This window comes from Trematomus bernacchii, unplaced genomic scaffold, assembly GCF_902827165.1.
Source record: "Trematomus bernacchii unplaced genomic scaffold, fTreBer1.1, whole genome shotgun sequence".
NCBI lineage: Eukaryota > Metazoa > Chordata > Actinopteri > Perciformes > Nototheniidae > Trematomus > Trematomus bernacchii.
In genome coordinates, this window is record NW_022987698.1 from 7269976 (window position 1) to 7287073 (window position 17098).

Sequence of the window (17098 nt, forward strand, 5' to 3'; positions counted from 1 at the left end):
TAGAAAAAACATAAAAAGTAGAAAAATAACACACCTAACAATATCTATATATTTTTGTAAATATATAGTTTATGTTAAAAAGTAGAAACCCTTTTTTAGTTACTTTGCCAGGTGTGGAATATTTCAAAATTAAAAGATTATACAGAAATAGTTTACACGCACATCTAACTTCAAGATCTATAAATAAATCTTTAAAAACATAACCCCAAACTCAATGTTATCGCTAATAAATAAGAAAAAAAGTCTTAATTTAATGCATTTTCTTCTCTTTTTGGCCAGCTTTAACCATCTTGCGTTATTTCAGGCATTATATTTCCCGCAGGGTGCAGGATAAGATAATCTTTCATGTGTATAATTTAAGACATAAATTAGATTGTTTATGTAAATATGAAATTAAATTAGACATATTATGAAGCAAACAAAAGAGAAATGAAAACCTTTTACATCAGAAAATCTTTGGCAACAAGAAGAACAAGAAGAAAGTCTGTTCATTGATTGTTTCAAGAATAATGAATAAGTATCAAAGTACAGCTGTAAATCAGATTTTTCTCTAGGCATGCAATACTCCATCAGCTCCATCATCCTAACCATAAGTCTCCTTTTAAAACTACTTTCCTTTTGCGGCTTCAGAGCTCTTTTCCTTCTGCTCTCGCAGATTAAATTTCCCTAGTGGTTTGTCTCATTTGAAAGGCAGAAAATGTGTGCATGAGTGTGTTTACTTGTGTGTGTATGTGTGCGTGTGTGCATATATACTGTATATGCATTATATATGCCGGCACATTTGCTCATAGTTAATTTTGTGTATGTGCACATATACATGTTATACGGGTTTCAATATACGTCATGGCTTGGTTTCTTATATTTCTGTGTATCTGTGTCTGCCTGCATTGGTGTTTGTTTACAGGCTTGCTCATATTCTTATGTATGTGTGTGGTACAGAGAAAATGAAGTGATTGCTACCTGTTACATGCTCAGTCATTTATCATATCAAGTCTTTTCAAACATATCCTTTGAATGTCTTGAAACAAAATACTGTCTTTTCTTTTAATTTAAAAGGTGATTTATTTTCCACCATTAAAGACAAGTACACCAAGGCTTAATGAAGTCAGATCTCCAACAGTCCACTGCTGTTCTCCACTCCATTAGGTGTGCCAGTCTTCTCCTCTCCGTTGCTGATCTGGTCAACGACAGTATTGGCGGGTACGGCGCTGGTGTTGAGCTCTGTGGTCTCCTCGCTCCGAGGGTCTGTCTCTCCCTCCCCAGCTACAGCTTTTCCCTGCATTGCAGAATCTGCATGGGTCTTCTGGTGCTTGGAGAGGTGGTCGCTGCGTGTGAAACGCTTGTTGCACAGTAGACATGTGAACTTCTTCTCTCGTGTGTGGGTGCGCACGTGCCTCTCCAGTTCGTCCGAGCGGGTGAAGCGCTTCCCGCAGAACAGCCAGTTGCAAACAAAGGGCCGCTCACCAGTGTGCCAGCGCAGATGGGCTTTGAGGTGGGACGCCTTGCCGTAGACCTTTCCACAGCCCGGGATGTGGCAGCTGTGGACAGGCTTCTTCCTCAGGGATGCAGCCGAGGCCCCGAGCCGCTCCAGCTCCTGGCAATTGGGGCAGTCACATGAGGACCTGGTGGGGGCTCCCCCTCCACTATAGCCCCCTGATCCCCTCGCAGGTTTTAGACCCATGGGATTCTCAATCATCCCTGAGCTCTGCACAGGCTTGGGCTTGTACATGTCCTGGGGCAGCATGTGCTGAGAGGGCTGGAGGAGGTGTGAGGAGGAGCTCAGCCCCACAGAGGAGTACTGAGCTGGGTTGAGTTGTGTAAAGTCGGTGCTGTAACTGGACAACTGCGGGCTGAGGGAGGCCTGAGGGGCCACAGGCTGCAGGGAGGCCTGGAGACCGCCGTCTGCCTGGTTCTGAGATGATGACAGCCAGTTGGAGTTGGGGTGGACATCCCACCAGGAGGATGTGGCATTAGCTGGAGCAGCAGTAATGCCAGGGTGGACACCTGCTTTGTACCAAGAGCCATAGGGGTGTGTCATATCCAGCGAGGTATAGACACTGGTGAGGCAGTCGACCGTAGCGTGGGCCTTGGACACTAAAAGAGACGGATCCTGGGAGATGGAGGTTTGGAAGGAGTGGGAGAAAGGGTTATACTCTGAAGTGTAGCCTCCGGCAGATTGAGGGGGGCTGCCAGTGGGGGTAAGCAACCCGCTTCCTCCTCCTCCTCCTGCTGTGGTGAAGGAGCCAGTGTAGGAGTCCGCCAGGCCGCTGCCGTCTGCGGTGCGCCCGTTCTTAGATGACTGAAGGTCAGAGGTCATGATGTAATGCTTCTTTACTGGAGTAGCGCTGCCGAGCTTACCGGGTGTAGCTGAATCCCTGATGGGGCTTGTGCTGCCGAACTTGTTACAGGTAGCAGTTAACATAGCCAGAGGACTGGAGCCATAGCGTGCGTCTTCCTGGGAGGAGGAGACAAGGGAGAACATGAGACTGTCTGCCGGCAGGAAATGGCTGCTTGCTGCTTCTGTCAGTGTCAACTCTAATAAAAAACTTATGTCAGACTGCCACCGCTGGCTTTTCCTCTCCCCCCGTTTCCAAAGTGGTATGGGAAATTTCAAGCAGTGAATGTTTATGCTTGTATAGGTTCTGCTCTGCTCAGCAAAGGAGGAATTCCCTTACTCTTTTGTTTCGCTTAAACCACAAGCTTTTCTAAATTTGGCATTCATGTTTGCTTTAAACATTTTCTTCACCTTTTCTATTGGTCTCCATCATACATAAACTTACATTGTTTACTTTGTGTATGTGCTTGATTATTATTCTCTGTAACTGTGTGTATCTTTTCAAACGTGTTTTTTTCTCTCCTGTAGTCACAATGGCATTGAAAACAAGCTAATAATAGTGTTACAACCCGTTTTACCATTGTTCTTTAAAATGTCTTACACATTCTCTTAATTGATCATAATGTTGATTGTCTGTATGCGTTTTCTTGTAAGGATTCAGAATCTTCATTGGTCCATAAGATCATTTTTTAAGTGAACTAATTATTTGGTATACCTGACTAAAACTCACTACTAAAGGAATTTCACTTTACAATACAATGTGTAATACATAATAGTCATCTCTCTATTATATAGTATATAGTATTTCCCTTTTCATGTGGAACATAATAAACACAATAGCACAAGATAACAGAGGCCTGTGTTTATAATGCTGACACACTGTACACGTGGATATCCTGACATTTGAAAAATCCCTATTATATTCCTGTTCCTATCTTTACATAATGCCATGTGGAGTTTACTGATGTTATTTTATACTCATTGCGTGCTACATGCTGTGGTATAAATATAAAACCGTTGCGATAATCCTTTAGGGATTAAACGTGTTGTGAAGTTGTCATAAATCTAGTCGCATTAAGCTCTTTTTAATCCCGGCCAATAACTTTGAATAAGTGTGAATAGAATATTATAGTCTTAAAGATATCTTTTGATTCAGACTGCCTCTTCATTCAGGGCTGATTAGTGGTTATCTCCTTCTCTTCCAACCAGCCTCAGGGTGAACTCAGTTCTCAGGTTAATTATGTTTCATCAAAGACTTTAAAGACTTTTACGGCCCCTACAATTCCTGCTCAGCTCTAAATACCTTGCTCCATCAGCTGACTACTGTGCAGATACTTTGCCAGGTGAGATAACCTGTTATTCAATTATCTTTATATATTTATATTTGCTCTGGATAAAGGACTAATGCCTGATGCCCAGAGGAAATGTAAATGCAAAGATGATTAAAATGTGAGTTGTAAAGTGTCATGATACTAAGCCAAACTCTCAGCTCACCGTTAAGTTGCTTTAAATAACTTATCATCAACACATAAGATCTTTTTTTCAGTAATACATAATATGATTTCCATTTCATGTCAAAGATTAATATTCAGTCATATATTTGTATTCAGACTTTAAATTCTGTCAACTAATCTGTACTACGGTCTTAGTTCATCTATCTTTCAAACACTAGACTTTTATATTTAAACTCTGGCTGGAATTTCAACAACAATTCAATCACAAAAGTTGGTTTTGAATAAAATGAAAAGAGAGGAAGAAAAATGTACTTACAATCACATTCCCTACCTCCAGAATAGATGCGGCCATCCCTGAGAAACAAAATCCTAAGGAAGCTGAAGGGAGAGAGAGAAGCGCAGCTCAGAGTCCCGGGACAGTTTGAAAGAAGTTGAGCACTCACGCGGGGAAGTGTTTTGAGGCACAGGGAGCCCGCCCCCTAATTATAGGCCATGGGCTCTTTGAAGACTTGCTAAGAGGCAATAAAAACCCAGAAATGGAAGGAGATTGGTGGATAGAAAGAGGACATCCCACCTCCCCAAACAGAGAGTGTCGAATCATTTTCCAAGATAAATGCATGAATGGGTTACTCATCAATCACCATGAGGACATTATTTCAGTTTCACTGGCATTATTTTTTCCACTGGGATTAGTCCAGTGAAGTCTGAGGGGAAAGACTACAGTTTAACATCATCTCACAGAAAATGATCAGGCCGGATAACAGATTTAGACATGCTGTAAATTGTATTCATGCTGCTTGACACATTACTATAGGAGCACTGTAAAAAGAAGTGAAAAAACCAACGTGAGCTCTTTCCAGTTCTCCTCCTGAGAGTGGAAGAATAACAAAAGAACATGTAGCCTCCGCCTGCGCCACATAAATAATAAAATAAATTAAGCAGACCGAGGCTGTGGTTTCCATCCGAGATTTTATTATTCTGGTTTCAACCCTCTCTCTGTTTCCAATATTCTTAAATGCAGTTAACTGCCTTTTTAGACATTAACTGTGATGGTAAAAGAGACTGAACTACAGAGACAGGCGAGCAGGAAAGGATCCCGCCATTAAATAAAATAAAGAAGAGATTATCACATCACATAAAATGAATTCAAATGGCAAATTCCAGAGGGTGGGGGGGGGGGGGGACTCGCAAAGATTATTTTCCATAAGTAAGATGTTTGATAAAAAGAGGAAGAAATGAGACATGAAAGCTGACAGAAAGTTTAAAAATGGGAAAAATAATAAATCTTGACAAAGACAGTTGCAAAGTGGTATTTCTAAATCATCTAGAGATAACTTGCTGTCATTATTGATTTTCAAATATACGACAAAAATCCTTCAGAGCAAAATGTAAAAAATATGTATGGGTCATATTTTGGTGAGTTACTCATTTTAAATGTATTTTATCTCCAAACTGTTTGCCAACTAAATATAAACACTTTTAGAGATTTGAGAAGAATCAACACTCCATCCAAATGTTTTGTAAAATGTTAGGTTTGCTTAGTCCTTTAAAGAGTTCTTCATTTGTTATTTTTCTTTAGATCATTATTTTTGTGGGGGACACATACATTGCGTACGGTTAAATATAATAAATATTCTCCTCACATTATATAGAAACAAACAAGTGTATAAGTTACATAAAAAATGTGGTCAAAAAACCTTCATTTAAAATATCTTTATACTTATACAATAAAAAACCAGTGTTAAATGCATGCGTGGTTTTGGGTTAAAGCGCACTCTGCTGTCACAGAAAGATATTCAACAAAAAAAGTGAATCTTCAATAAATCTGTATATAGTGAGAAACATAGGCTTTCATTTCATAGGTTAAAAGTCATCATATGTATGTATCTGTCTGTCAGGATTATGTTTCCAACGGCATTTTAGAATTGTATTTATTGGTTGAAAAAGTCAAGAACTTTTGGTCTCGGGTGAGACAGATTCTCAGCGCCTTTTTGTGGGCGTCTCGTTTTTCTGAAGGAGAGCACAGAAGATTAAAATTGTTGTCAAAAATAAACATATAATTTCTGTCCTTATTTTCTCCTCAATTACAGGGCTTGGTCAGAGCTAGGCTTGTCGTTCTGGAGAGTCTGGCCCTCACATGAACACAGCAGCTATATTTGGCAGTCTGCTCTCCAACTGACCTTCATCCCTTTATTTTCTTATTTCAGAAGGGTGTGAGTGGAAGAACAAAGGCTGCTACATGCAACAGTTCATATACACACTCCTTTCTATCTATCTATCTACTGTATCTATCTACCTACATCCAGATACATGTGCTATACGTGGCAATCTTTTCACACTTTCTTAGGCCTTTCTCTCCCCTCTCATTTGACACATGGTGTGTTACTGGTGTACGTCTGTAAGTGAAGTGTTCCTTTTCTTCTTAGCGTTCATTAATGCTTTATGTTTTACATTTAAGTGAAATGAGAGGGGAGGTATAAAGCTCTTAGACTGCCGCTAAAGTGGTCCGCAATGGACCGCTTTTTCTCATTTTTACAAGACTTGTAGTAATCTAAAAGCTTGGCGTGTTCCCATTTACAGTTCTCTTCAAAAGAGAGCAAGTGAGATGTATAATTAGAGAATGCGTTAAGCTCGTAACAGCCTCTTCAAAAAGCTTTCTCTGCTCTATTTACTATTTTCTGCCTTGTGCGGTTTAGATCTTTGGGTAGGTAGGCACTGCAGGCTTGATGAACCTTGGGGCGTTGGGTGGGCATGATTATGTTCCCCAAGGCTGATTATATGTTTCGTATAGATAGTTATTGTCCATATGACAGCTATCAGTTGTATTAGTAGTTCCAGGTTGTGGTAGTTTTGCTAGCTCATTAGCCTAAGTCCGTTTGTGTGCAACAAGCACACTCAAGCAAGCATGTTGCACCTTGTTCTAGCCATGTGGCCTTTTGCATTTAGATGATTCTCTTTAGATGACTTTCAGGGATGACCTCAGTTTTAACATCTCATATATCTGAATGTCTAATTTCTGGAAGTTTAATTGAACAGATATACTTGTCCTTTGTTTCTGACTTGATCAGTGAGTTGGTCTTGGTATATTCAGCTTTTGCGTGAGCTTAAATGCTTGCGAACTGACAAAACAACCCTCTACTTTTTTGAGAGCGTGAAGGAATGTTGTCCTCTGATATGGGACTGTTTGAATCTTACATTAAGCGTCATCACTAATTTGTATTCACCTATTTCCTGTATGTGTGCAATATTTAAATGTAATTCATGTGATTATGCTCAATGACTTTGCCTGGCATATACCAGACTGTCACAATCTTTTACATCCATCAAGAAACATTAACATCGTGCATTTTGTTGCTGGCCGAATGTAAAGCCTCTTTTGTTTTCAGATAATGTTTTACTCTGGTTAAAAATGGGAAACAATGAGACTCAATCAGTGGTCGACTGAACTGACAAACCTTCGGGTCGAGCCGTTTCAGAGCGGCAGAGTTCTTCTGGTTTCTCAGCTCTCACTTTGTTTAGTTTCAAAGGTGAAAGTGACTCCTTATCCAAGTATATTGTTCACTTTCTGGCAACTGCAGCTTACATTCAAAATGTAGAGAGAAAACAAGAGAACATTAAATTCACTTAGCTTTGTGTCTGTGTTGTTTTTTGTATTCATCAAATCATTGTGTCTTCATTTCTAGTAAGTATCTGAGTAAAGGCTATCACAAAATATAGGTAGAGAGTGATTTTGGAGATATACATATATACTGGTTAACCCAGACTAACTTTTAACTTATAAAGTAAGTAAAATATCCGAGTACTAACTCGAGTAAGAAATTACAGAAATATTTCAAGCCCTGTAGGCATGAATTACTCCCAGTGGCTTCGTTTGGTACACTTTAGTACAAGCGAGTTCATCCAGCAGGCGTCTTTCTTGAAATAGTATTGAAAGGTTTGCCAGATTCGTCTTGGTGGTAACACGAAAGCACATCAGCAGTTCAAAGCACCATGAAACAAAGCAGTGTGACTGCTAAGATGTTAGGCCTTGTCTATACATTGGTTTTTAATGCATCCTTCTTTTGGGGGTGAATGGCCTTCTGTTTTCTACATTGGTATTAAATTGGTCCCTTGGTATCATTAGGCCATTACAGCAACCAAGTAAGTGTGTGTAATGGTGGATCAATGGAATATCTCGCCATAATGCATTTCCCTTGACATTCCCCTCTGGGCTGCAACCCTCAGAAAATTAACAATGTTAATAATACTGCGACGGAGGGGGAAAATTGAAATGATTAGATGTGTTTTAGTTCGCTGCTGATGGAAATGTGGTGAGAGGGAATCAGGGTCAGGGATAGACTTGCCTTGCAGCATGACTCCGTGCTATTTTTCCAGGCTGTGTGGTCAAAGATTCAGTGAGCTTGTCAACGGAAAATGAGAGAGCGAGAGAAGTGCGGGAGAAGAGAGAAAGACGGAAACGTATAGACAGAAAGACTTTGAGTGAAAGAGAAAGGGTGGTGGGTTACACAACACACCAGTGAATATCATGTTCATTTGCTGTTGATGCTGCTAATTTCAGCATCACATGTTGGTCACTTGTGCGTTTTTGAGACAAACATGAAAAGCGACAACATGCTTTTAATAAAATGACCTGCCCGGCTCGAGTGGTCTGTCTCTACTTTGGGGCATGTAGGTGGTTTTGAGTAATTGAACCACCTACAGGCTGCATTTCAACCAGTGGACAGAACTTATTCAGTTAGCAGACATGCTGGTAATCACATGTAGCAATGAGGAGAAAGTCATCCTTGCCCTTTGTAAATGCAAATGAAAGAAGCTAAATGTCTCCTGCTGCTCATAACTTTGAATATTGTTTTTAATTAGCAGCATGATTTTAGTCTGACATCCCAACCCCCAGCATAGTTAATTCCTGTCTCCCTGTGATGTCTCAGTGACCACACGTCAGAAATAATCCCAAAAGGCACTGAGAGAACATCAATTGTTTTCCCTATAAAGATTGTTTGACTCTAAGCAGAATGCCTGAGTTATTATCTCGCTTTAGAATCAAAAATGTTGCTGTACTTGGTATTACATGCGCGTATCAGCTCTGGAAACACAGAAGTCCATCTACTCCCAAACAAATCCCAGTCCACCGCCTTCTTGCTATATACAAACCGACATCTGGCCTGTAATCTCCCCGTCTGTCGGGGAGACCTGCGGCCACCTAATGACCCCGACAGGCGTCATGCATGCAATTGCTCAGGATGGCGCAATGACAGTCTCTTTCAATATCTCTTTATACATACTTTGTAAAATGAGAGAGACTTTTAGGATATACTATGCTTTTACTGGACACTGTAGGTTGACTAGGCAGCAACATACATGTGTCATCATATCTAGGCTGAACATAACATAAAAACATTGTTATGTGTAAGGCACTATCCTCACTAGGATTTCATTAAGTTATAGTTAATGTGTGGTTTTCTTCTTTGACATAAAAAACTGGTTGTAAATATCAGAGTTACAGTATACATGATACTGAAGCGCAGCCTTACAGTACAAAACTTGTCTTATGAGACGGGTCTCCCCAAAGACCTGAGACTCTAAAGAAGTTAAGGTCACAATCTTTTTTTAATGGACCTGTGCATGGCTCTAAGTTCATTTAAAGTTACTGCAAAAAAGCTAACACAGATTTCACCGGACCGTTTTCGTGGTCAGCATTCAGATCTGAAAGACTTGCAATTTGCCTCTGAAGACTTATGGCTTGACCCTTAAAAGACTTTAAAGTTTCAGTAAGTGCTGGCCAAAAGGAAAAAAATATTGTTTTCTACTGCTGCTTTTGAGAGTTTGATTCGTAACGGTTCAGCACTGGTACATAATGCCTGAAGGAAATAGCCATATGTTCACTCTGTATAGTCACTTAAAAATAGTCTCGCCTTCTCGCACCAGTGAGTTTTGACATGTTACCAAACTCACTGACAGTCATATAAATGGCATTAAGCATTACAACCCTAAATAGTATAACTATCTACTTGAAATACTCAAAATACTGAATAAACATAATCAGTGCCTCAGAACCTCCCATTACTAGTTTCAGTACGCTTCAAACAAAGTGCTTGTCAGGTTTATTTAACATACCTAAATCCCCCTCCTCTCACAACTTTAGGAATTTTTGTAAAAAAAAGTTCTACTTATTAACAGTTAATATTAGAAAATCAGCACAACCCCCATGTAGATTAAGCAATACGGTTGAATCCAGGGAGCCAGTTATCCATGTTATATAAAGTATGTGTGATTTCCCATTTTCATGTGATTCCTCTGAGTTAAAAGTTAGACATTTTTCCTTGCTGTGACCCTTTGATCAATTAGCTGATTCTTCATCACATGGTAGCTCTTATTGATTTCTTTGAACACTGTCATGTCAGAAGGTACAGTGCTGCTCCCCACAGGGCAGCCCACCACCTTCCCCTCTCCCCCCACTGCTTTAAACATATTTAGTCAGTGCCCCCAGACCCTGACAGCAGCTGCTGCTGAGGTTTGGGTGGGAGCTCATTACTCCTTGGTGGAGCCCTACCAAAAAGGAGGGGTGGGTTTTTTAAAGGGAGTAAATTGAGGTTTCTTTTTTTGGGTGACTTTATTTCGTACGGGCAAATCCGACTCCAAGCGTTGTGTGATCTGTTCCATGTGTCGTGTGTGTGTGCCACCAGCAGTCATCTCTGGTCTCCTCGGCCTGCAAATAACTTCCGTCGGACTTCCTTGATTTAATTAACTCCTCTCTTGGATGTGCTTATTTCACTGAAATAACCAGAATTGTACTCTGTATTTGGTAAAGCCCCCTCCAACACCCACACACCCTAACACACTCTTTTGGTTAGTTTCCTTTCTATTTATTAATAAATAAAATATGCCTTAAAAGTGCTCTGACATAACATTTTCCTGAAACACTTTTTTTATACTGCAATAATGTCAAGCGAAATACTTAAATAACATTAAAAAGCTTAGATGTAATGTCAAACTGCTACGTTAAATAAGACTTAAATACGTATATATAATCATAATATAAACTCATTTGCTTTTGCATTGTACTTAAATACAATTTTAAGGTATGTTACATTTATACTTTTATGCTACTCTCTACCTCCACTCAGATACATTTCAGGGAGTATTTTAGAGAATGTTGTACTTTCAACTCCACAAACATTTATCTGACAGCTGATTTTGCTTTTAAGATGAACATTTTACATTTACAAAAAATATAAGCTGATAAAAAAAATGCCTTGTTATCCGACCCTTGGGGCTGGTGACCCCTTACAAAACTGTTTGGTATAGTTGTTTTGTGTTTCAGTTGTCTAAGAGTTGTAAGCATTTCAACCAAAAACATCTTCTAACAATACTTCTGAAGGATTTCAAATGCAGGATTTTTATTTGAAATTGAGTATGTTTTAGATTGTTCTGTTGTTACTTTGTTAAAGTAACAAATCTGATTAATTCTTCCAACACGGCTTTGTTAAAAACCAAACACTGTGAGGGCCGGTAGCACGATGAAAACTGAAGATAACTGAGTGTTTCTGTCTTTTCTTCAGTTTTGTCCTCTTGAGATTTACTTCAGCTTTGTGGTCCGCCACTCACAAGACAATACCTCCATCTTTCAGTCTCCTTTATTTCTAAAAGAGGATTGTTCAAAGCTCAACATTTGGTGTCTTAGTGCCATAACGATGTGGTCTGGAGGACTGTTTATTTATGAGAGACACATTGCGCTGCAGCAGAGGGATAATATCTTCAAGTGGGTCAAGAGTGTGCGTTTGTCTCTATGTTTGAGACGGGTGACCAAGAGTATCATATGTCCCTGACTATTGAGTGATTGTGTGGAGTAGAAGTGAAGTGTTCTTGACTTGAGTTTCCTCTTCTGAAGAGGAGACTGATGTGGGGACTTCCTGGTGATACTGATCAAGAAGAGAGAGGGGGATCAAAACAGGGTTAGAAATAGAGGGGTTGCGGATTAAAGCAGGGTTCAGAACTGGTGCTTGATAGATGCAATAGGTCCGGAGTTAAATGTGAAGCAAGCTTGAGCTGGAAAAAGGCTGTAAGAACTCACAGAAACCGTGAGAGGAGCAGGCAGGGCGTCCAATACAGAAATAGAATGACATTATAGGTAGGTAAAATAAGCAGGCCGTACCTAAAGGGGACTTTATTACTTATAACCTAAAACCCCTGAAATCAAAACAAAAAGGCCAAGCCGCACCATATGTGTGCAAGAGGAAGCTCAAGTCTTCTCTCCTTTAGACCACCCAACGCTTCACCCACACGCTCTTCTGAAAAACACTGAGACTGTGCAGGACTCAATATACGGAACTTCACATATTTCACAAGGTCTTGGAACTAAGTTTAATACTTGCAGATCATCTATTCTTTCATGATTGGGAGACCAAACCACTAGACTAAAAACAGACAGATTACACGCGCTGGGTTGCGCAAGTTTATTCGCCTGGATGAGAAGCGCCATGTTGCCTAACAAAAGTTGGGACAGGAAGCAAGATAGGAAATTCAATCCAAGAGATGAACAATTTCTCCTCCCTGACTGAGTCTACTGGAGTGCAAATGTAGAAATTCTCCCAAAGACTATGGCGCTTTGACTGAAAATAAAGAAGAAACCTTCCTTCCCCCCACTTGCCTGAAGCCACAGCATGTGGTCTACTCTGTTGCTGCTCTAAAAATGGCAATCGGGCGGCCTCGGGAGAAGCCCAGAACAGCCTCCACCGTAATGGCTGTGTGGGTGTGGCCCCTCGTAGATGGCTTTTGAGGGGGCCCCTCCCGGACGCCCGCACCCCTTGCCAGCGCCCAAGGGCTCCAGGCTGCCTGACCAGAGACACCGCGGTGCGGCCCACGCTGAACCCAGGCCGAGCCGGGCTAGGGTGGGCTGGGCCAGGCCTGGGCCAGGACGGGCCCCACAGCTGCTCCACGGCAGGTCCCTGTCCTGCCCTCTGCTGGGGTCACAGAGAAACAAGACAACAACACAAATGTGTGGAAGTCACTCAAGATGTGAATGCCTGAAGCTTTATGAAAACTTGACAAACACGGCAAAGCCTTTCAATTATTTATCTATTTCTTATTTAGTCATCTTTATGTATAACTTGTACTTTATGAAACAGTTTTAAAAATGAATAGAATTAAGGACAAAATAAAAAGCATTATAATACTTCATAGTAAAACAAGATTCAACTTAGTGTTGTGAAACCTTATTAAAGCCATTTCTTTGCTCAATTGGGACAAAGCAGTGGTGGAATGTAACTAAATACATTAACTCATGTACATGCATTATTTTGGAGGTACTTTTGACTTTCCTTGAGTTTTTCTATGTTATGCTCTTACACAGATCAGAGGGAAATATAATGTTTTTTTTTACATTTGTCAGACAGCATATTTACTATTTACTCTAAAGACCACACAATTACATACAAAACCTTCGGTGAGACATTGAACAAGTTAACCAGACGGCAAATATATTTGTCCAAATACAACCAACATTAAATACACAAGTGTGTCAGTAAAAATCTTCCCATTTACATTTATATAACACTTTATTATTCACCCTGCATTTTGGTGATTATACTGTAACTTACTTTTACTTTAGAAATAATGAAGTATTTTTACATTGTGGTATCGCTACTTTGAGCAACCTTAATTGTAATACTACTTCCACCAATGCAACAATTCAAGTAAAAACAAACACAGACAGTATGTGCAGTCAGTAGTAGGTGCCTGGCAAAGACTGACGCCAAAAAACAAGGGAATGAAATGGTACACTATATGCTACCATTTCCACTGTTTTAATGTGGTAAAGAAAAGGCTTTAATCCTCAAAGGGAACTTTGGCAGGTCAAACAAACACAGTGAAATTCCATGTACGCATCCTGTAGCAGAGTAGCCTGTCATTGAAATAAACATACAGCAACAAACGCTGAAGAACACAGTACATTTGAGATATTTTTAATAAAAAGAAACCCTGTTTTCAAAAAGCTTTGGTGTGTCATATTGTGTTTTTAAGCATCTTATCTTGTCATGTTTTTAACGCCATGGTCTGTACAGCCAATATGCACCACCATGTGCAATACATCATTGTACGGGTTGAGTTTTGCATGTAAAACTGCACATGTGATGGTAATGCCGCCTGAACGGTGATAGTGAGTGATAGGGTGAAGCCAGCCAGTCACCTTCTGGTTTGAATCATCGGAAGGGGATCGGAGGGGGTTGCTCTCGGTAGGTTGGCTTTTATTGCTTCTCCCCTTTGGTTTTAAACAGATCTGCCTGTTTGTGGAAGTGTGGCTGGCGGTTGGCTCCTCAGCTGGCAAGGCAGCGGCGTTTAATTGCTCTTTGTTGTGGCGGGTTGGGGGAGAAGGAGGCCCTGTGGTCGCCGCTGCACAATGGCGCATTGGCCTGCCAGCACACACGCACAAACACACATCGAGACACACGGATGCACCTACACACTCACACAAGCATGCTACGCATACCTCCACACACACATTGATTGAAGACCAGATGGACATACGTGCACCCAAACTACGTATATTTTTCTTAAAGTTTACAATTGTTTTCTGATCATTATCTTTTGCTGTTTTTTCCTTTTTTGAAAAAAAAAATAATAATGTTACCACTCACAAGCCACCATATAATAGTTTGCATAGGAAACAGCTTAATGATGTAACAATGTTGGTTTATAACAGATTAACTAAGTGTGTGAGGAAATAAAAGAGGAATTACGGGGAGAATAAACAGAAGCAGCATGGTTTGTATATGTGTGCTGCACTGTGAATGGGCAAGCATATAATTATCACATTTACGGGGAAGAGCTGCTGAATAATGGGTCACAGTGGGTGTAGTTCAGTAGGGCAGTGTATCCTCCCAGATCAGCCCTCCCAGCCAGTGTGTGTGTGCGTGTGTGCGTGTGCGTGTGTGTGTGGACATTTGATTAACTGTCAGGCCTAGGATATTATATCACATGATGAGATAATGTTTGAATAGCGAGCAGCAATTACAGGTTCCTCTAAACCAGCTCACGTTCTTATTCCGTGACCTTGTGGATCTCACACTACAGTTAATAAAGTTTTACCTCCTTCTCAACTTCACATTCTCCACTGATGCATTTCTCCTAGCCAAGAATGTCTTTGCCTTGTTTACTTTTCCTGCAGCCCCTGCACGTGTGTTTATCCAAATCTCAAGTATTCTTTTTTTTTTTTGCTCCTCTGTCACGGTGGCTTTTTGTGCTCAACTGTGGTGAGTTTTGTGTATTTTTGTGTAATTGACTCCTACAATTGGACGAATGATGTGCTCTGCCTGGCCGCCATCCTCCCTCCTCTCCCCCTCTCCGAGAGGTTCTTTTTCCATTGATGCACTTACTGTAAAGTGTTCTCTCTGCCTCCATTGCTGACCACATCAACTTTGCCAATCACTGATGACTCATTATACACACACAAACAGAGCAAAGCACAAACAGTCATCTCAGAGTTACTGCATACGTTTACACATGCGGCGCAGCAGAGTGTCTCTCACATCTCTCTATCTCTTTCTCTATCTTTTTCACCCTCTCCCTATACTGTCTCTCTTTAACACACACATTAACTTAGCATTGATGCACACAGTATGAACACAATGCTACGCCACTGACATTTTTGTAAATGAAAATGGAAACTGGCACCAATTAGGGAAACCAATAAAGTAACCTCAGTTCTATACATCTGCCAAGTGGTCGATGGGATTCAACCGAAGTATAGAGTTACATCGGGCCTTAAAGGTGGGGTAGGTACGTTTGAGAAACCGGCACGAGATACACTTTTTGTTATATTCCATGGAATGCTCTTAACATCCCGATAGCAATGAATATCTTAAGTGCTTTGACAAAAAATCCATAAAACAATGTCATCTGTGGAAGCCGTAGTACTGTAAAAAGTACGACCAATCATTTTAGCCGGCCCGGCTAAAATAACTGGATGGCCTACCTGCCTGTCAGCCTTCCATCTGTGCACAAACTTATCTCGTGCCCTCATTGGTCATGTGCGCGTTCGTGTGTGTTGGAGGAGGGGCTCTGTAAGGAAGTGGCAGATTGTTTTCCGGCTGTGTATTTTCAAATTCTAGCGCACTCGAGCTGGTTTCTCCAAAATTACCTACCCCACCTTTAAGGTTATCATCCAGATAAAATCACCTAGTTAATACAATGGATGCAATAACATCCCTCTTCTCTGCCTTTAAAGAAGCAGAACATCACATAAAACAGGTGTTATATCACCTTGGATGAGCTTGTTCACTGTAGGTTTATTTATTATCTCAACAGGACAAGTTCAGCCTGTCTAATAGCCTTTCATTACTAAGTCAATGTTTACATGCACCGTCAGCACAGATAACTACCAGTAGATCAGTAAGTGGGACATGTTTTGATTTAGTTAAACACTTTCTAATTGTGACCCTCATGGCTGCTGCGATTAATTGGTTCCTGCAGAACGCTGGATATAAGAGGAGAGAAGGAAGGAGGCAGATGGGGCGGTAAGTTTAACTCTGCCTCTGGTAGAGACACAGTAATTGGGTAATGATCCTGTGGCCCTCTGGTGCTGATGTGGTGTTGAGAGCAACTGGAGAAAGGAAAGAGAGAGACCTGGGCTTCAGGAGAACCACTAAATGCTGCCACATTCATCAATGGCAGTGACGCTATGCCACACGACAGTCACGTGATCAGCCACGCGCTTACGTATACACACATGCATTTCACATACATATCTTTCTCTGTCTGATTTTAAAGCATGCACACTCATCAGGTATAGTAGCCTACAAACATCCACAAATATACGGTGGCAAAACCAAATCAAGAAATTGACATCACTCAGAAAACGCCATAAATGTTAGCAAATTCAGGAATATATTACACACTTCAAGATACACGCTTAAAAAATGGTTCAATTCAACACAATCACACTCAAACACAGGATCACAGCTGTTTGCTTTTTTTTTTCAAACCCTACTACCATGACCTTTCTCTTAATTTAGCCCCAAAACATTTTGTTATGAACTTAATCTTAACAATTGTATTCTCAAATCATAAAACTGTTTTTTACAATGAGGTGCAGACAAATGATGTTGCCCTCCTTATAGGGGTGTCACATTAGAAAACACATATGTTATTTGTATTTTGTCATTTATTATAGCAAGTTTTTTCCCTGGTTCCCTGTTCTTATTTTTGTGCAGCATTTCTATACTTAAGGCATGTACGGTATGTGTTTTTCAAATTGGCAATTATTTGCAGTATTTATTGTGTGTTATATATTTTTTTTCTAATGTTGTTGTTC

General features: G+C 40.5%; 1 protein-coding gene across 2 annotated transcripts; it reads right to left on the reverse strand.

The window, feature by feature from the left end:
• Positions 1-505: 505 nt before the first annotated feature.
• Positions 506-4192, reverse strand: sp7 (Sp7 transcription factor). Of its 2 annotated transcripts, none has more exons than XM_034138727.1 (2): positions 4106-4192; positions 506-2455 (listed from the first exon to the last, which is right to left on the reverse strand). In XM_034138727.1, exons 1-2 carry the CDS (start codon positions 4139-4141, stop codon positions 1106-1108), a joined length of 1386 nt encoding a protein of 461 aa, XP_033994618.1. In that variant the 5' UTR covers positions 4142-4192; the 3' UTR covers positions 506-1105. The 2 variants fall into 2 exon arrangements, with proteins under 2 accessions (XP_033994618.1, XP_033994619.1); XM_034138728.1 differs by having other exon boundaries at positions 4121-4141.
• Positions 4193-17098: the final 12906 nt, after the last annotated feature.

What these genes read in the sequence shown, in the direction of transcription:
- sp7 (XM_034138727.1), bottom strand. Translation starts at nt 4,141, where the DNA reads ATGGCCGCATCTATTCTGGAGGTAGGGAATGTGATT. An exon ending in TGGAGGTAGGGAATGTGATT is followed by an intron (nt 2,456 to 4,105) that starts GTAAGTACATTT and finishes TCCTCCTCCCAG; the next exon opens with GAAGACGCACGCTATGGCTC.